The following is a 21,607-nucleotide window of genomic DNA, read 5'->3' as shown; positions in this document are numbered from 1 at the left end:
TTGAATATACTGCTCGATCTTATATGTTGTGGGCCAATTGTTTTTGCTGGAGGTCCTGGACATCTTGTTCAGATACATGGTATTATGGATTCTAGCAAATATCAACAGATAAAAAAATCTAAACCTGACGCCTCTGCTAGAAATCCTATAATGGGCCGTGGTTGGATCTTCCATCAGGACAAAGGTCCAAAACAAACATCAAAATCAACACAAAAATGGGTAACTGAGCACAAAATGAAGCTTCTGCCATGACCGTTCCAGTCCCCTAAACTGAACCCTATAGAAAATGAGTGGGCTGAACTGAAGAGGAGAAGCACCAACATGAACTTGTGAATCTGAAGGATCTAAAAAAAAAACTCTCAAAACTACATTCCATGACACAATAAGATTTGTAAAATGTGTGATTGCTCCTCCGCAATTGCTGAAAAAACAAGATGAAATATCTTCTTCTTCTTCTTCTTCTTCTTCTTCTTCTTCTTCTTCTTCTTCTTCTTCTTCTTCTTCTTCTTCTTCTGGTGTCTTATGGCGGTTTGGCAAGATGAAATATCTAATAAGAGTTATGAACCCAACGAATGGAAACACTAATCACTGTTATGGTGACTTCAAATGAAACACATTAGAGTTAAACCTCTGTTAATTCTCAATAAAAACTTCTGTAGACGTCTGACAGAGATAAAGTCAGTCTGGTTAGTAATAAGTGAAGCTGGTAATGCTTTTTGTGGACCAGATCATCATTCCACATGTGCCAGATGTGGGCCAGATCTGGGATGTCCCAAAGTTCCTATGTGAGTACATGTATTTGGCTGCTGTGGGAGGCTCCGAGCTATATCCCTTTATCCCTGCTGGGATAGGAACTAGCCAAGAGTGAGGAGTCTTGTCAATTTCTTTATTTTACATTGTGAATCTTTTATAGCCTATAGTTGTTTTCAAATATTTTATATTGATATTGTGTGAAATTGTATTCTCATTATTTATTTTTATGCCTGTGAAGCACTTTGAGTTGCATTCCATGTATGAAAATTGGTATATTTATTATTATTAGGCTATTAGGCCTATTATAAATTATGAATTAAACATGTAGCCTGTGTAATATTATATTATAAAGGCTACAATTTATATTGTGACAAACACTACACAAAAAACAGTCAAAAGAAAGACTGCACTGTATAAAATAAAAAATACTGAGTGATCTTTGATATGGAAATCTTTCATTAGCCATATTTTGCCTTCTCAAGCTATAAGCTACAAGTAATTGATGCTCTTCAAAGTCTGTGAATTTCATGAGTAAAATGTTTCCATAGCGTCTATGCAGGCACTCAGGCAAACTCCCTGTTTTATGGAAGTCCTAATAGCATACACACCATTCTATTATATCTTTATTTCTCATGATCTTGACATAAGTTATTTTCGTATGATCTTAGTTGCGATCACGAGAAAACAAGAAAGAAAGAAAAATAATGAATAGCCTCATAGGCTTCCGTATCTTAGTTAAAAACAACTCTCCCGGTTTGAAAACGCGCCAAAGGTTGGAAACGCGCCAAAGGTTGGAAACGCCCCTTCTTGTTCCTCAGAGTCCACTTGGCACTTGAACTGTAGGAGAGAGATGCTGTCTGCAAGATGGCAGCTCAAATGGAGACAACGGTAAGACTATTTTTCACCCTTCTCAGTAAACATAAGAGGATGGTCTTATAAGACCTTTTTCTCCAGAGACACACGCGCGCTGCCATCTTTGGAATATTGTCTCTGAACTTCCATTTTTGCGGTAATTTTGTGTTATATTTCAATGGCATCGCTGTCGAGGAGTAATTTGCTGGTAAAGTGGATTTACTTATTGTAGAGTTAAAGTTCATGAGCATTGTAATGTTTAAAGTAGATGCCTTAACACATGTCAGTAACTTGGACCGGGAAGATTTTAAAACGAGCTGTTAATTCATAACTATGTAAGAAATGTGGAAATACAACGCATCGCTGAAAAGGGGGCGGGGATATAACGTTAAGGTTTTATTTCTTATTGAAACAATCCGTTTTATTGTCTACTTTATAATAGCAAAGATCGCTCCTCATCAAATTACTAATTCCAGGTGATGGGAAGTTCGGATCATTTTACTGACTCTCTCGTTCATCAAAATGAACGAATCTTTATTCGAGTAATTTTGTTAATTTAAGTACGTTAGCTTATACTTACTTTTAACAGCCAAAATTTCCCCGAACACATACATCTACGCAATCCTGACCATATTTTGAATTAAGACATCATTATAATGTTGCCAAAGATAATTTACATGAAACATAATCTATTTAATTTACCTTGAGTCGTTCATGTCACGTGACAGACGCAATGAACGGATCATGAAAGAATCGTAATAAAGTTTTAGTGTTGAATCAAACAACTCACTCAGGTAATTTAAACCATAATCCATACATTTTCTCCCATACAAGTATTCGTACTTGTACGCTAAAGTTTACGCTCACAGCTCCAATGTAAAAACCTGCAAAATATGTTGAATGTTGAGATTTGCACTTGCAGAAAATAGTCACAAACCTTTATTCTGAATTTGAAGCTTCAGACAAGACACAAAAACACAATGACAGACATAAACTTGTAGTATTTGCACTTATTCTTTCATTCACATTTACAGTACAACCTCACTTAGGCAACTAAGTGCAACTTCTCAAATCTGACACTGCAATTTCACATTTCCACGCCTTGACTTTTGCTACTACTTTCGTGATATATTAGCGGTGGCTGAGTAACACCGGCGGTGGTTTTTTTTTTTTTTATGCTGTTTTACGTGAATATTATGACACGAGTGAAGCACAAAGCTTTATTTACAAAATAAATAATAGGTTAGCAATTAAATGTTACATCACAGCCATGAAAACATAGATTCATGCCGAATGAGAGTTACGTCACATGAGCCCAAAAATGTAAGCTTTATATTATGTTTTGTGATCTGGTCCCCCGATTATCAGCGAATGTAACAATATTACATTGGATATTGAATATCTTGTTTTTTTCCCAAATCTTCACTCACGTCTCGTCCATTTACGTAGGGGATTATAAAGGTTTCTCTCTTCGCTTTTACCACAGTAAAAATGTGAGTATAATTGGCCTGATACCTTTTTGCCTGCACATCAAATTCTATTCAACACAGTTTGTGTTTGTTATTATGGTAAGGCCCGTCAAGTTCATTTGTATAGCGCACTTCACACACGCTTGGGATTTTAGTTTTGCTTTCTCTGGCTGCACAAATTCAAACACAGCCTAAATGTCTTGACACTGCAAAAGATAAAATTCGCTCTTCAGACCTTTTACCATGAGTGTCAGTTTCATCAGGAGAAAACATGAAGATTGAAGAAAAGAGAATGACTGTCTCTTTCCTGCTCGTGTCCCACATCCCTCTCAAGGCTATATGACGCATCTCTGTCGGGAAATATAAAACATGTCTTGTATTAGGTAGGCTGCAGTTCTGGAAAATGGTGGCGCTGGAGACTAAATGTTTCCTGATGGTTTCACACTTAATTCTTCAACTTAATTCTTTTGCAGTTAACGTGTGTCTTTTCTTCTCTACCTGTATTTGTCTGACCCAATGAGCATTTCACTGTCCAATGGTCGTGCCGTAACTGCAATTTCTAGTATTGCACTAGTATTGCATCCTTCTCATGGGCATTTGATCATTTTTTGACTCTTCAGTCTGAGTTAAATCTCTTTTTTGGCTCTTTTTATCTGTAAAGAAAAAAGAAATGCGCCTAATGATTATGCAAACCTTTGTGAAACACATAAGGCGTTTTTCATTTCCAGCTTTCATGAACAATTATATATCACTTATAAATGATTAAATGTAACATTAATAGTAGTAGGGCTGTAATCTCCCAGTCGATTAGTCGATTATTTGGTCGATACGTTCTGGCTCAACCAAAATTCTGATTGGTCGATTTTTTTGCCGCGTTCATTTCATCAGTTTTGCCGCGTTCATTTCATCAGGTGGAAAGCACTAATTGCTAATGGGGGTGTTTTCAGAGCACCCCTGTTTCACAGGTAACAGTCTGTCTTCAGAACACCCCCCTTGTTTTCACTTCTTTTGGATTAGCCCAACCCACTGGAGAAGAGAGACAGATTGAAGAAAGTAGGCTACTAGAAGGTTTGCTGAATATTATTTATTTAATTGTGAGAGCGTTTAATTCATAGTCAGTCTGTCCTCTTCTACCATGTCAACAAAGACATCGGCAGTGTGGCAGCATTTTTAAGTTAATAGTCTATTCGTGTCTCAGCCGCGAAGCTGAGCTCCACAGAGCGGCTGAAATGATAGTGTCTGTCAGTTATTATAATACATATGACAAAAACAATTGTCTAAATTATGTTGCATATTCCTCAAAAGTTCTTGTGATGATATCACTAGTTGACAACATAGTACTATTTTCGGAAATCATAGGCTATGATATTGCGCAGGTGCACGTGATGCAACGCTGTCAGAGACGACAGACTCGAGTGTCAGACTCATTTCAGTGCAAAATAATTAGGTAAAAAACGATTTAATACGGCAAATAGCCTACTAGTTTTTTATGTTTATTTATAATTCATTTAGGCGGACAACAAGGCTACCAAGTACAGTGCGCATCTAATTAATTTAACGTTTTTTTTTTCCTAACGTAATTTTTAGTCGATTTTTTTTGTCGACAATTTCAGGACTTCAGTCGACCAAGATTTTCTTTGGTTGATTACAGCCCTAAATAGTAGTTATTAAGATTAATGTGGTTTGGAATTGGTCAAATGTGCCAAAAAAAAAAAAAAGAAAAGCAGAAAATCAATGTGCCTAATAATTCTGCACACACTGTACACCCAAAATTAAAAAAATTCTAATTACTAGACATGATTTAATATATTGCTGTCCATTTAGAAAGAAGATACAATTTGATTTGCCTTTGAAGAAAATACATATTTTAAGATTTCTATAAAGACACACAAACTGTTGTGGTGTGAATTAAAAAAGAAACATGCGGACAGCACATCCTCATATAACCTGACACCAGCTTATAAGCACACGCAGCACAATAATTATTCCTTTCTTTTTCTAACAAGCTTTATTAATTCGGTGTAATATTTATGCATTCCAGTATTATAATTTCAAAAAAAAAAAACATTATTTATTTATTACATTGTTTACTTGGTCATGGCATGTAACACACACACACACACACAGATAACAAATCCCAATTTAACCCCTGCATGAGAACAGCAGAGCAATATTTATTAAAATGTTGATATTTTCTGTAGGTAAAGAAAATGCACTCATTATATATTCCATGTGTTTTTCAGATGGATGAAGTGTTGAAGCTTTTAGAAAACTACAAACTGGAGAAGTTTTACGACCAGTTTGTTGAGCTTGGGATTGAGGACGTGAAGGATTTCATTGACGGTGTGACTGATGAGGACTTGGACAACATGAGTAAGATTTATCAACATTTTTTTCTGGAAAAATGTATTAATACATTATTTTTTTTATATAGTGAAGTCATTACATGCCGTTTCTACAATTCAAATTATACTTTAAAAAAAAATTTTTTTTATAGTTACTTTAATTATTAAATGACATTCTCTGCTTGGTGTCTCCCAAAGAGTTTAAGCAAGTTCAGAAGAACAAATTTAAGAACATGATCGATGACATTCAGAGACTTGGTTTGGCTCCTCCACAAAAAGGATCATTGAGGAAATCACTTCAGGCATATTTCCTGTATTATTCATTCCCAAAATGTCAAGGGCGCAAAGAAATACAAGGTAAGTGTTTTGGTTAGTCTCTTACACTTGAAAGACAATAATGACTTTTTGTGTGATATTCTAAGAGTTAACTCATAATGTTGAGTTTGTTTGTTGTTTTGCACAGATATGGACCCATTACAGAACACAGTGGAGGATCTTATCCTGAGGATCAGCATTCACGAGAACATCGGTGACCACATGACTGTGTGTCTGTTCACTGTTGATGGGATGCCTTTGACAGATGACCCATTCTTCAACACATGTTAGTGTTTATTGATATTCTCTTATATTTAATAATGTACTATTGTAATTATAGCACTGAAATAAGAAAGCTTTTTTTATACTTTTCCAATTATACAGTCTTTTTCCTAGTACTTGATGATTTATTTTAATACTTCATATTTGTAACGATCTCATGGGCTAAAAGAAAATCAGTCATAGTCTAAATAAAATTGTTAAGAATTAGGGATGTACATTTTTAGGAATGGTGCTGATCGATTTCTAGCAAAATCAATTAATTAAATAATTGTTAAAGGAACTGTATGTAAGAAATGTATTTCAATGAATCACAAAATGGCCCTGATATGTCACTAGACATTAAGAAATCATGTTCATTTCAAATACTTATATCACTGACAACAGTAGTCCGGCCAGGATATTGTCATTTAAAAGTGAAGTTGCAGCCCTCAACTGATGTTGATGTTGTCATGTTGTGTTTTGGCCTGATGCTCCACCCTCCACCTATCTACCAATCACGAAGTCAGTAGTGTTTCGGCATACACCGCTCTACAGTAATTTGAAAGTGATTGCAGTACCAGTTTTGGCCACAATCTTACATACGGTTCCTTTAAAGTTAATACCATAAAACGCATGTGGAGAACTAGCTGAATAGTTGTAATACTGAACTGAACGGAGACATGGGCTTAGGCCTGTCATGATATATTGTCCTAGAAATAATTGTGATAAACGATATTACTGTCATTTTAAGACGTTTTATGCAACTGAATATAATCATAATATAACATAATAATGCAAAAAGGCCTACACACTTTCAAATGACACCAACATTTTAAGTAATATAATAAAAAAAAAAAAACTTGAATAAAAAGAAACTTAAAAAAAGTAATAAGTAGAAAAAAATACACTCTTGCAAATGCACAAAAGGCACTTATGGAGATTTTCCATTTGCAGATTTTGCCCTGTCCTTCTTTTCCCAGTAAAGTAAGGGTGAACTATTGCTGAAAAACACAAACCCTAGTTAGCAGTCAGATGTCCATATGCCTCAACAGCCCATATCTGCTGCTAAAACTATTTTAGTGTGCACTAATTTGCGCTGTGACGTTTATATTTGCACCGGAAAGAGTGGATTGCAGCTTTGAAACCAAGAATAGAAAAGATTACAGCAAGATCGGTGATAAAAATGGGCGATACATTGGGTCAACAAAAATGATTGAGGTCATGTATACATGTATTGTGCGATAAGTCGATATAGTGATTATTGCGACAGGCCTAACAGGGCTTTCAGTACGGTACATACAATGACCATGTGTGGATAAAAAAACAAAAACAATCATTAACAAACACTGGTGCCACACAAATAGTGCTCCTTGAGTGAAGTGCATGGGACATGAGCACAAAAGCTTTAAAGAAACACATCTAAAACATTTTGATATCATCACTCAAACTACAAGGCTATAGAGAGAGTCAAAATCAATATTTATCGGACAGCTCTTGAATATGAGTGTATCAAGCAGATTTGGAGAGTTGGTCATGCATTAAAAATAGCTGCACCGAGGCATTGCATAACTTGTACTCTACTCTAAAATTACAAACAATATCTGTAAATGTACAAATTCGCTGTTATTTTAATTATTTTGTCATTGATGTCAAATTGCAGTAAGACAAAGACAAAAACGCAATTTTCTCAGCTTTTTGTTTAAAATGTTGCTTTTTTATAAAACTTACCCACATTCAAGTGTTGATAAAGGATGAATGTTTATTTATTTTTTAAATGTAAAGAGTTAAAATATAAAGGTATATTTCAAGTACAAAACACTAATACCTAAATAGGAACATAGATAGTAAACTAAAAGTGCAAAAGTAATAAGTATAATGTTATGTTCACTTAAATAACTTCAGGTATACTTGCAGTATAAAATTACTAAACTAGCAGTTTACTGAGAGTATACTTCAAAGTCTACTTTCATAAACAAAAAAATGTGCTACATGTGTTTTACTAGTAAACTATCACTATACCTAATATAACTTCACTTGTAGTACAGCGAGTACACAACTAGTTTTTTGTACTGCAAAAGTTAACTAAAAAGTGTACTTTTAGGATATTCACATTTAGTCCCAAGTAGTTTTGAGAGAGTACACTAACAAGTATACTTCTAGTACATTCATATTAGTATACTTAGTACATAAAGTAGTGTTAGGAAATTTTACAGTTAAGGAACCAGGACCAGATATGAACCTGGAGTCAGAATTATTGTAAATTGAAGAAAAGGTTTAAGAAAGAAAAAAGAAAGAAAAGCATATCTTCATTTATATGACACCTGAACCCTGAGTTCACAGAACTGCGATAGAACATGTCGAGAACAACTAATTATTTCATCTTTCTAGGGTGCCAGTTGTTCATTTTACAAATACTGACCTGTAAAAACAGAATATTAGGACACACACACACACACACACACACACACACACACACACACACACACACACACACACAGAGATACACAGGATCCAGCCTCGTCAAGGTCGCATTTGGTCAAGCTCTGCTCTAAACAATAAAAAATTTCCCAAAACACACTATCTGTATGTTTTGGGAAAGTTTCTTGTTTAGAGCAGAACTCGACCAAATGCATGTTCTTTCTCTCTATGAGAGGCGCAGAAAATATTCATTATCCGTTAGTGATTGAAATAAATGCTTTAACATACGCTTGAAGATGTTCAAATCATTTAATATGTAGAAGAAAAAATATTGATTATGGATCAATAACTTATAAATTACTCAAAAAAAGATGTACATCTATACAATGAAGTGGCAGTGGATTCCGGAATATACTTTAAAAGGCCCCTATTATGGATTTTTGAAAATGACCTTTCATGTAGTGTGTAACATGGCTCTAAGGGAATGAAAACATCCTGTTAAGTTTTAAATCTGAAAGTTCACCGTATATAAAGTTATTGTCTTTCAAAAGTAAGAGTCGACTCTGAGTCAATTAAATGAATCTTTTTTCAAACGAGTCATAAGCCGCTTCGTTGTGACGTCAAGACGAAACATTAGCATATTGCCCGCCCACTTATTGCACGTGCGCAGACACCAGGGAAAACTTGAACCTCAAACCAACAGCTGATTCCTGTGGATACTGGACAGCATCATGTCGAGAAGACGCTGTGCTCTACAAAGTGAAGGTAAAACCAGTTTTTTCCACTGCCCAAGAACAAGCATGTGAAGAATCAGTGGTTAAAGTTCATCTTTACCACAATATCAGAGCAGTATAATCCTAAACTTTTGCTGTGTTCCCTTTATTTCACTGACGACTGCTTCCCAAATCTCGGCGTTCAATGCAGGATTCGCAAACCGCTTGCCTTCGAAAGATGGTGTTCAAAATACTTAGTTTTGAGTTTTATATTGTGTAGGTCTCCTGCTAACTGGCTTACTCACATTATCACTGTCTTACTGAAATACTTATGCTAAACAGTTGTGGACCACTATTACCTATAACTGTGTCTAATGCAGATTGTCTGTCATTCTCACTACGTTGAGGAAAGATTAAGCATGGAGCAAGATTTGTTTTACCAACGTTTGTTACATCAGTCATTCACGCTAGAGCTCGGCTAATGTATACGTTGCATACATGCACTGTTATTGATACAGTTTCCACATGTTCACCACAATATATTGAGTACAAGTAAAATAATCGGTTTGTTGATGGAGTGACGGTTGTCGCTCGCATTGATATGGTCAAATTGACGTCATTGTTCGTTATTGTCTTTAGTTTACGGTGTAGGAAGCCTCAGGACAGCTGATAATGTTATGGCAATGGGCATATTTGTTTTCGACGCGCGCGCTGTACGCGGTAAACCAATCACAACAGACTGAGCTGTGTGGCCAGTCAGAGCAGAGTAGCTCGCAGAAAGGAGGGATTGATTCATCTGACGAGTCGTTTGAGAATCATTGAAAAATGAGTTTTTTTTACCTTTGATGCATGTAAACCTGTTGTATGAGACTCTAAAACAACATTAGGAAACTTTAAAATGGCATAATAGGGGCACTTTAAAATATACTTGAACATTCCTTAAGTAAACTTAATAAAATGAACTTGAAGTATACCTATATTTCTGTAAGGGTTGGCTGGCCACTTGTGATCAGATTACCAAAAATCAATCTTAATTCCTGGTGCAACTCAGAAACTTAGAATCCAATATGGCATCTCAGCACATCAACCAAAATGAAATAGTAGTAATGTATATATTGTTTATTACTGTAAATACAACATAGTCTTTCCTTAAGAAATGCTTCATCACTCGTGATGTTGAGCCCCTATTACTTTTTTCATGCAAACCGAGCATCATGTGTAGTGGATATTAAATATGTGCACCAGCATTCAATGAGTGTTTTCAGCTTCTGCTTTCAATGATTACTGAACACATTTGTGCTGAACTGATTAATCGACAATCAATAAGCTCAAGTGATTTAATAAAATCATGTTCAGTGATTTAATCATTGATATCTCTATCTAGTGTGTTCAGACAGCTTTGATTTTCTCCATTTAATGTAACTTGTCTTTGCCTTTTGTTTATTCTCACAGGGTCCCTGAAAGACAGGCACATTGAAAATGGGAGTGAACTGTACGCCATATTTACACCAAAGGAAAACTTACGAGGAACTGCCAGCTCCCAGCAAAACAACATTAAAAATGAAGGCCCAAACAGTGTCTTCTGTCATGTGATGCTGAAAGTAACAAGAATTATTATTATATATATATATATATTTTTAGCAATTTAAATGCAGCTTTTCCCCTCCCCAATACATTTTATATTTCACTTATTGAAAGTTTCACTATTTTAACTATCACCCCTTCTTTGGGTTTGAAGGGTCTGCCCATGTGCCTGTGGTTAAATGTCATTCTACCTTTTGCACAATTCGTTGTAATTAATTTTCACATCTTTCCTTTAGATGCATTATATCAGTAATTTAAAGTCTCTCATCATTTACCCGCCCTCAAACTATTTCATACATGACTCTTTCTTCCACGAGACTGTAGGGCAGGGGTGGGCAACTATTACGCAGAGTTTAGCTTCATTAAATACACCTGAAAAATCAAACATTGTGATTACAATAGCTGGGTTTATCTGGAACGGCAATGCTGAGAGAATACACATTTTTCGGTGGATTGTACCTAATTGGGGTGTTTATCAATAAACGGGGTATAGTGCGAAAACACTTAAATGATATGCCATCAGTAAACCATCATAGAAGGTTTATTAACACACATTTGAGTGATTCTGAGAATGTAAAGTTACAGAGTTCAAATTGGGGTCTAATTGGCTATAATCAATATACAAAATTATTTAACCCTCAAAAGTCAAATTTTGTAGAGAATTCTTAACTCTTTATAACCTCAAATAAACATTGCCACTGGTCACATGGTCTATGGTACCATACATTTTAAACTTACAAACAATGCTGCCAACTGTGTCTCTAGGAGCTTTTAGAGACTTGGAAATGTTCTTACACTAATAGCCTTTTTGTAGCTTCTTCTCGTGGCTTTTATGAGAGTTCTTTTGTCTTGGCCATATTTTCTACTCAACTTCAGCACAGGCAAGTGGCTAAATGTATGCATGTGTAGCAAATTAAGTGTCGTTAGAATAACCAAAGCCTTAATTGTGTTTAACAGTGACTTAAAAACAGAAATGTTGAATAGGGGTTGAATGATTATCACATAGCTTTATTATGAAAAAATCCCATAACTCAAATGTATTTTTATTTATTTATCTCGGATCTTTAGAAAAGCTTACATTTGTAAATTGATAGTCTCTGTGAGGTTGAATAATTTTGTTTGCAAGTGTATATGCATGAAGGTATGGACAACTACTGTACACTCATACAACTATTGTTTTGTTTTTTTACAAACAGGGCAGGTATGAAATCCATGTGAACTTGGATTGTGACACGTTGACTGAATTGAGAGGACGGCTTTCACTTGAGAGTGGAATACCTTCACATGTGCTTCACCTCAAGTAATTCATTGCCTTCATTTTAATATGAAATATCAGATAGATCAAAACACCCTATAAAATATTGTAAATAGTATATCTGTGGCAAGTGGTATTTGTCCCAGTGGTTAAATCTTACTAAATGTAATCAATACTTTTTCTCTCTTTTACAGAGACTATGTATGTAAAGTCAATAAAACACTACGTAAACTTGAAATCAGTGAAGACGCAGTGCTGCAATTCTCTTTGTCCTCATTTCATAATGAAGTACCGGATATGAATACATTCTGCCAAAGTGATATCACCCCAACAGTGAAACAAACAGAGAAGGGCCTCAGTGCTTTTTTCTCAGCCTTGAATGCCGTTGTAAGTTTCCTTTTCTGATTACTCTTTACTTTTTTCAGCATTAAAACACCTAGCCTACCTCACATCACACTCATAATAATGCTTTACACACCAACTCTCGTTACATTTTCTTTGTCAAGACACTTTGTCAAATGCTTTCTAGAATCATAATTACACATTTACTGTGGTATATGGCAACTGACAATGGTATATGACAAATATAGTGTACTAACTAGATGATGGGGAGCGATTCAGATAATTAAGAAAATATCATCAGTTTGACAACACGTGCGTTTCTGTATTTGGTTTCATTGTGAGTATTTGCAGTGTGTTTCTGTATTTGGTTGCGTTGTGAGTATTTGCTGCATGTTTCTGTATTTGGTTGTGTTGTGAGTATTAGGGTTGTGCCTGACCGACATCACGATGGAGAGCCACCATCGTGATGCCACACCCCCCACCCTGTCAGACCAGCCCAGGCTCATGCAGTTCGTGAAATGGTCACATAATTTAATCTATTGATTCGTGTACGCCAGTGGTTGGGAACCTGTGGCTCGCGAGGTCTCTCACCCTTTACCAACAAAGATCGATAAAAAAAAAAAGAGACATATCAACAGAGATCGGCTCTCTGCAGAAAAAGCAGCCAATTACAATCCCCTTGTACAGCCTACCGAAGTTAATGAAAAGTTTATGATAATAATAATTAGGGCTGTAACGATTCCTCGATTAAAGTCGAGTACTCGATTTTAAAAAATCCTCGATTGCAATTTACCCGTGTCGAGTAACCGGCAAAATACCGGAAGTGGCGCATTCCACAGACGAGTACATGAACCGCATTATTACACAGTTTTCTAAGGCTACGCGATATTTAACTGTTTACATCATGAGATCGTGAAATCACAAAGGATAAGATTAAGTTAAATAAATATATGCACTGTTTTTTTTCTCCCACAGAGAAGCATGACGGTTTAATTATTTACATGCGTGCAGATTGTGTTAAAAGTACCTCAGCTCTGTTCACAGTAAACGCTGCTCCACACATACTCAGTCTCTGCATGTTCTGTTTAAGTTTCCAATAATGTGCATTTGGGAACGCAAAACCCCGGACGCGTGTTTCATAGTAACTGTCATCATCATTTATATGCGTGGAGCGTCTCGGGTTTCTCAAACTCCATCTTTGCGTGCTGTGAGTTTGTGTGGCTTAACGTTCATCTGCACGCAGTCTGCGCCGTTTCACAAGATTAGTAACGCAGCTCATTTATAAATCTTCGCCAACACAGGAGAATACATAAGTATGTTTCTGAATATATTCAGAAATATATTCGCAATCGCATATATTCTCATGTGCGAATTGTTGTTCATCGCGATTACAAAATAAAAGTTTAACCCTTGCACTGCTTGCATGTTTTGACGTGCACATGTTCTTTTCAAGAAATGACGGCAGCTGTTGCATTTCTATCGTACAGAAGTGACCAAATATGAAAGATTAAGTTGACATTTGAATTAAATGTTATGTTTATTAGTTATCATATATTTTACATGGTGTATTTTAACAGCGTTGTTCAATAAAACCCATATGATTACTTTTTTCATACTTTATTTGAACCAATAATTATTGCTTATTATTTGGGTAACACTACAATAAGGCTCATTAGTTAACATTAATGTATTAATCAACATGAACTAACAATGAACAATAGCTAACATTTGTTCATACAAATACAGCTGTTCATTGTTTGTTCATGTTAGTTCACTACATTAATGTTAACAAATACAACCTTTAATTTTAATAATGTATTAGTAAATGTTGAAATTAACATGAACTAAGATTAATAAATGCTGTAGAAATAGTAACTAATGAACCATGTTGTAAAGTGTTACCTATTTGTCTTTAAGTAATTTTAAAGGCTGTTGTTCACTTGGATCTATTTTTATTACCACAATTCTTTATCCGATTACTCGATTAATCGATGGAATAATCCGTAGAATACTCGATTACTAAAATAATCGATAGCTACAGCCCTAATAATAATATTCAAGTTGTACCGGCAAAAGTGCGTGTTCAGTGCTGTTCGCGAGTGTCACGAGTCACCACAGCAATCAACTAACCGCTTGCGTTTCTGTGGTAACCTACAGTTACTGCACTGGGATTCAAGCTGGCGAAAACCATTTTAGAACAGCAGCGAAAATGTAAAAGTAGGCTGTATAAACTTTAATATATCCTTTTATTGAAACGGGTGCTTTGCTGTGCAAAGAGACATTTCAAAACATTTCACCCACTGGTACTTTCACTTTTGCCGCATGTTCTGTGTTCTATAAATGTGTCATATTTTTGACAATCCGCGCATATTTCAGTTGACGATTCTGTTTAAAGTTATTAATAACGAATCATGAATGAAAGAGAAAGAAAAGAGCAGGATGTGCTTTATATTGAAAAGAAATATTAAAAGCGCGAGAAGTCGCGAAAGAGAACTGAATTCTACTGACAGGATGCTGTGTATAAAATGTGAAGTCGAGTATTCCCGTAAACACAGTAGATGTAAGTACTGTGTGCTCTCTCTCTCACACGCACACGGAGAGGATTTATGCTCATTAGTTGGTAACTCAACCTCACGGTGAAAGCCCTGCACAGTTAATTCCATTACATTGCCACTTATTTATTGTTTTCTGAATATATGTTTGTTTTAGTTGTCTATAGACCTAATAATTACTACTGTTGAAATTTGATTGAAAAAAGCACGTTTTTAATATTAATAATATTATAAATTAACCCCACCCCCCGCCCTGCGATATCATCATCTATCGCAATGTTTTACTGTAAACATCGTCAACTGCCAATTTAGGTGACATCGCCCAACCGTAGTGAGTTTTTGCAGCTGTTTTTTGTATTTGGTTGCGTTATGAGTATTTCCAGCGCCTTTCTGTATTTGCTTGCGCTGTGACTGTATTTGCATTGGGTTTTACTATTTGGTTGCGTTGTGAGTATTTGCAGCTTGTTTTTGTATTTGGTTGCGTTGTGAGTATTTGCAGCGCCTTCCTGTATTTGGTTGCGCTGTGAGTATTTGAATTGGGTTTTACTATTTGGTTGCGTTGTGAGTATTTGCAGCGCCTTTCTGTATTTGGTTCCGTTGTGAGTATTTGAATTGGGTTTTACTATTTGGTAGGGGTGACCCCGAATAGTCGAAGATTCGATGCTTCGATAGGAGGAGCCTGATTCGACTACCGATCTCACGGTCGAATCTTCGCAGAGGTGTTATGAAACGAGGATCATGCCACTTTGGCTATATGAGGGCGCTCAATGTCTGATTTCACATAGAACTAGCTTTTATGTCAATACATTAATATTCAGCCTATTATGATAATGCTGTAGGCCTATATAAAAATGTGCAAAGAAAGAAGCTTTTAATACATATTTTTTAACGTGCGTGAATAAATCCAAACACCCCGTGACATATTTAAGTTTCACTTTCAATCCGTGACCGACAGAGGAGCATCTTCGCGGCAAGGATTTAAATCTTTAACAATGTCTGGGATAAGAAAATCTAAAGTGTGGATGTACACCATCAGAAAGGATATTCTCCAAGGCTGGATTTAGCATCAGGAAAATCTGAAAGTGATCGCACTTCTGCCGGCCAACGTTAACATGTTTCACGCATAGACTGGGTTTCACGTTAGAATGTATTTTATCCGCGCGCACAATTTGAAAAGACTCCAACGGACAGACAGAAAGACTTTCAGGATTTGTTCTCTCGATCAGGTACAAGTGATTTCAAAACTTTTCAGCCGGTTCTAATTTTATTTTTGGATGCTGTTAACATTTTTAGCTAAAAAGACTGCCTCTCCAGTTTAGCATTTATTGTTGTTTCTGCAGTTAAAAAGACAAAGTTGAAAATTCTGGCTACTATCGTTATTTTAATAATTTCTTTATTTTAATTTTATTTATTAATCTGTCAGGGTTATCTAATCTAACTATTTGTGGCTTGTGTTTTGAATATATGTTCCCCTGCACTTTAGGCATTTTGCACACATTTGCTCCTCATCCTGTGACTTGATTCTGATTTATTTCGTTTTGTATTTTTATTTATTAGAAAGTTATATTCTGTTCTAATTTAATTTAGTAAATGAATTGTTTATTTTTTCGGTGCATCGATGCTGTGCTGTAGGCTGGCCTGCTCGCACAGGTAATTTAGCCGATTTAATTTGATTTGCATGTGAAATGCAAATCTGCAGTGTGGCCTTTCTGGAGTTATTTATGTTATTTCTTAGTTTTATTGATCAAAAATGTTTTTATACATTTTCTTCTATATCTATGTGTGATTTTTCTGTACATCGCGGCTTTGAAACGTTAAAGCCCCGCCCCCAGCCCCACCCCCATACACATGATTCGACTATTAGTCGACTATAAGCAAGACATGACGATTCTGATTCGACTATGAAAATCCATAGTCGGGGACAGCCCTACTATTTGGTTGCGTTGTGAGTATTTGCAGCGCCTTTCTGTATTTGGTTCCGTTGTGAGTATTTGCAGCGGGTTTTTGTATTTGGTTGCGTTGTGAGTATTTGCAGCTGTTTTTTATATTTGGTTGTGTTGTGAGTATTTGCAGCTTGTTTTTGTATTTGGTTGCGTTGTATTTGCAGCGCCTTTTCTGTATTTGGTTCCATTGTGAGTATTTGCATTGGGTTTTAGTATTTGGTTGCGTTGTGAGTAGGGCTGGGCGATATGACCAAAATCTCATATCACGATATAAGTCATCTCATATCCCGATAACGATATATATCACGATATAGTACCTTTTCTATGAATTCAATCAATTAATAGTTTATATATATATATATATATATATATATATATATATATATATATATATATATATATATATATATATATATATATATATATTTTTACCACATGGAAAATACTTTCTTTTAATATATATATGTACTCAATATGTACTCAAATGTACTCATTCATATATGATTATTTTTCTCCCTTTATTTAGAACTTCTATGCAAATGTTTGATTAAGAATGTAGAAATATAAAATATGAATGAAATATAAAACAGTTTTCAAAAACAAATGATTGCAGGCCCAACATAAAATATTGATATATAAAATGCCAAATGTAAACATTGTACTTTCAAGTTTAAAATGTAGCAGCAATTCTCCGAATCTGTTCAATGAACGAAAACTAACGAACAAAATTTTGACAGGAACATAACCAGAAAAGGAAACAAAATCTAATTGAATCTTTCACAGACACACTTATTTGAAAAGGCCATTAACCGGTTATTAACGTTATTTGATCATTCTGTTAAAAATTTTAATTTGGCAGTCAACCAATCACGAATTCAAATAGTAGGCTATAGGCTACTGTGCAAATGTGATATTGACGCATAGCCAATATCAACGTGAGTGAAATGCCCGCGCTCAGCTGTCAAGTCATAGGTAGCCTAAGTCGCAAAGGCAATGTGCTGGCGTTAGTTTTCCCGAGGATGTATATGCTACTGTATATGTCACCAAATGTCAAACAATTAGGCCTACATTTCAGTGAAAATGAATAGCAGGTAATATGCAACTTTTTGTTTTTGAAATCAGCGAAAATTGCAGGATAGTGTAGAAGATTGATTCACACAATGTCACATCACGCACTTAAAGCGCTTCTGTAAACGGAGGAAACAGAATAAAACTAAATATATAAAACTAATATATAGGCCTATAGGCAAAATATAGGCTATTTCACTTAAATAATTACAGATCAACAAAACGAAAGGAACATTTTTGCTGGCCTCGGTTCATGCTATGGGATCCAAAGTTCACATAGAGGAAACCGAGAGGGCAGAAAACGGCATCGTGCTTGTTTTCTGTATTTTACAAAAACTATACAGTTTTGAATAATTTTGTTGTTGTTGCTTCTATCCGTATGACCATACGGAGTAACAGGTCCCTCAGAAGGACAAAAAATCCTGTGATCGCGCCGACGCCTCACACGCACACACGTTCTAGCATTGCTTACTTGACATTGCAGCATGTTCATTATCAAAATAAAATAGTCAACCAAACATATAGAAAGTTAACCAAACCATGTCCATGCTACAGAGGTAGCCCCTCGTTTAGGAACGAGCTCCTCGGTTTGTCTTGGCTGGTCCTGCTCGGAGCCACCCGGTTCTGTCTCCCCTTCACTCGCCATTATTCACGTCTCTGCCTGCGTCCCCGTGGTTGCGTGTAAGATTGCAGTCATCCAAATGATGAAAAAGTTTTGTCGTAAACAATGTTTTTTGCGACACCACGATATAAACGATAGAGCATAATATGAAACAATATACTTTTTATATCGTTCATACGATATATATCGTCATATCGCACAGCCCTAGTTGTGAGTATTTGCAGCGGGTTTTAGTATTTATTTGCAGTGGGTTTTAGTATTTGTTTGCATTGAGTATTTGCAGTGGGTTTATGTATTCGGTTGCGTTGTGAGTATTTGCAGCGGGTTTTAGTATTTGTTTGCATTGTGAGTATTTGCTGTGGGTTTTAGTATTTATTTGCAGTGGGTTTTAGTATTTGTTTGCATTGTGAGTATTTGCAGTGGGTTTATGTAGTCGGTTGTGCTGTGAGTATTTGCAACACATTCCTGTACTCTGTTGTGTTGAGTATTTGCAGCAGGTTTTTGTATTTGATTGTTTTGAGTATTTTCAGCACGTGTTACCAAACTGATGAATATGTATTCTTAATTTGCTTTTGTTTTTTCTATTTGCGTGTGTTTTCTTCAGTTGCAGCGCGTTGAGCTCTCGGCCACCGTACTTCTTGCATGCATAGCAAAACAAACTATCTAATATACTAACCTGATACATGGTCCATAAACAGATAACCTACATTAAACCATATTAGGCTATAATAGTTATTTATTTATCATGCATAGGCTAAAAATGTGTTAATAAATCTAATATTATTCTTCCACTTAATTTAATTCTGAACATCTAGAGAATGGCAAATGGGGGAGATAACTTCAAGAAAGTGATTGCATACATTCGGAAAATCAGTGGATGCAGTGCCTTAGCCCAGAGCTTGTTTCAGATTATGTGCCAAAACAAGACTGGAACACGGGTCCAGAAGGTAAATATATGCATAATATTTTTCATCAAATACAATTTTACATAAATATGCTATACAGTATATAATGTTTATTATATTGCCTCTACTTACAGATTGCCATTGTTGAAGGACTTTACTATCTCTTCAGGGAGTTGTTACCCAGCCATACAAAAAGATCTGATGACAGGATAATTGAGGACATGGATGTTTTTGAGTATGCCCCAGTTTGCTGGGCCTACCTCATATCTCAAGCAGAGGTATAATTGCATTGTATAATGTACAGGTGTTTTCAAAGAAGTGTTTTGACAAGTGTTACGGTTGGTGTTAAAAACTGCCTTTTTTTTAAAAAGAAGCATTTCAAGTTTACAACAACATTGCCATTTTCAGTGTCTTGCATATATTCACCCAATCAATCGTGTTTAATTCATACCAATATTTCAACAAAACAATGACAGTTAACAGCATCAGACCATTCAGTGATTTCAGTATTTCTCCCTGCAGGATGTGAGCACAGAGCATGAAAACTATGCTTCAATTTCCATGAAGGCACAGTCAACAAATCAGCGTTTCTCTGAGCCGGTGCGTGTAGCAGACGTGCCTGAAGTTTTTGAGAGAGAGTATGTGCTGGATGTCATTAGAGGTAAAAGTCTTCACTTTGCATCTGATTTGTTTATTTATGCTGTATGTCAGGTTAATTATACACTGTGACTGTTAAAAATATAAAGGTTCCAAGTACAAAAGTTTTTTTTTTTCTGCTGGATGCCATAGGAGAACCCTTTTAAAGGGATGGTTCGGAGTAAAATCAACCTAGGGTCTTTTACACCATGACCACAATTGATCATCTTTTCGTCGTGTGGCGTGAGAGCTTGTGAAAAGTGTCAATTGTGTGAGTCTCACGGTGAATGCGTGAGAGTTGGCAGCCCTGACTGAATTTGTGTTGACATTAAAATCTGCACGCTGATTGGATGTTGTCGCATATTTCTGCTGTCGCATATTTCTGCTGTGAGATTGGCCCTTAGATTATTCCAAATTTGAGTAAAAATGTCGATAGCTTATCATTGTTATCGACATAAATTTTATCGCGATTCAATTTGATATCGTTTATCGGCCCAGCCCTAATTCGTCGTTACACTACATCTTTATGCATCACTTTCTGTCAGGACTTTTACGTCCTTTTCTTAACTCAATGAAGTGACGTCGACGTCCTGGTTAGCAGTAGCATGAGCCGTCAGGCAAGTTTTATTTAAATAAACTCCTGATGTACTTACAAACTTTCCAATGCCTTGTTTTATGAATACAGAACCTATTTGTACTACTGTAGAAGTTTGGTACCATTCTGGGCATTATTAGTGGGGTAATTTACAAGATACAGATTTGGAGCCAATAGCGGCTGCACTAAGCCATTCGGCTGATATCTCTAAATAAGCTCTAACTTTAATAATGTTCGACCAAGGGAAAAAGGCTTCTGGGGGGCATGTTTGGCTCGAGGTCATGGTGCAATGGACCCTAGGTTGATTTTACTCTTAACCTTCCCTTTAAGCACCCCAAAGAACATTTAGAGAACCATATATTTAGTGTTATTTTAAAGAACCCAGAAATGGTTCTTCACAGCAGTGCCACAAGGAACCACTTACTACTTACTAAAATATCCTAATTTAAATAAAGTGCAAAAAAATTTACATTAAACTTTTTACAGAAAAACAATGTTGTTTTACAAGTATTTCCTGAATTATCACTAACAAACACATTCACTGTAAAATGCGAATCTCTTGAATAATGCGAATAACTTGTAAAATGCAAATCTCTAAAGTTCTTATAGAGAATTAATAGATTTACATGATGCTTTGAAACTAAGTTTGAAAATTAAGTTTTATTGCAGAAATTACTACAGTGCTGTGATACTCAGCTGATTTTATGAAGTCGTTATGCAGAATTTTTTGGAAGGATCATGTTGATTCACTCAGAATAAGTGTATGAATCTCAATGGTGACATAATTTTTTTTTGATAAACAGAAACTGAACGACAAAAACATCTTTGTTGATTGTCACTATTGTTGAGATTCATATGATTCTTGATGTCTCTATGCGCCTAAAAACATTTTCTGTATAATGAAAAAGGTCAAAATACTACTGTAATACTGTAAAAGGCTACTGTAAACCATGTTAATTTAACTCTATTATACTCAGAG

At 35.7% G+C, this 21,607-nt stretch overlaps 1 protein-coding gene across 1 annotated transcript in view; it reads left to right on the top strand.

The window, feature by feature from the left end:
- The first annotated feature begins 1,532 nt into the window (after nucleotides 1-1,532).
- Nucleotides 1,533-21,607, top strand: part of LOC309477394 (uncharacterized protein) — a 35,308-nt gene continuing 15,233 nt past the window's right edge. The window contains exons 1-10 of the mRNA XM_082140653.1: nucleotides 1,533-1,641; nucleotides 5,318-5,447; nucleotides 5,618-5,776; nucleotides 5,883-6,020; nucleotides 10,579-10,727; nucleotides 11,907-12,010; nucleotides 12,160-12,352; nucleotides 19,308-19,439; nucleotides 19,532-19,675; nucleotides 19,920-20,058. Of these exons, the coding sequence (XP_081996779.1) occupies nucleotides 1,618-1,641; nucleotides 5,318-5,447; nucleotides 5,618-5,776; nucleotides 5,883-6,020; nucleotides 10,579-10,727; nucleotides 11,907-12,010; nucleotides 12,160-12,352; nucleotides 19,308-19,439; nucleotides 19,532-19,675; nucleotides 19,920-20,058 (1,312 nt within the window). The 5' untranslated portion in view covers nucleotides 1,533-1,617. The remainder of the gene's footprint in view (nucleotides 1,642-5,317; nucleotides 5,448-5,617; nucleotides 5,777-5,882; nucleotides 6,021-10,578; nucleotides 10,728-11,906; nucleotides 12,011-12,159; nucleotides 12,353-19,307; nucleotides 19,440-19,531; nucleotides 19,676-19,919; nucleotides 20,059-21,607) is intronic.

This window comes from Leuciscus leuciscus (genome assembly GCF_965113295.1).
Source record: "Leuciscus leuciscus genome assembly, chromosome: 1".
Classification (NCBI taxonomy): domain Eukaryota; kingdom Metazoa; phylum Chordata; class Actinopteri; order Cypriniformes; family Leuciscidae; genus Leuciscus; species Leuciscus leuciscus.
This window is presented reverse-complemented; position numbering and strand designations above follow the sequence as displayed.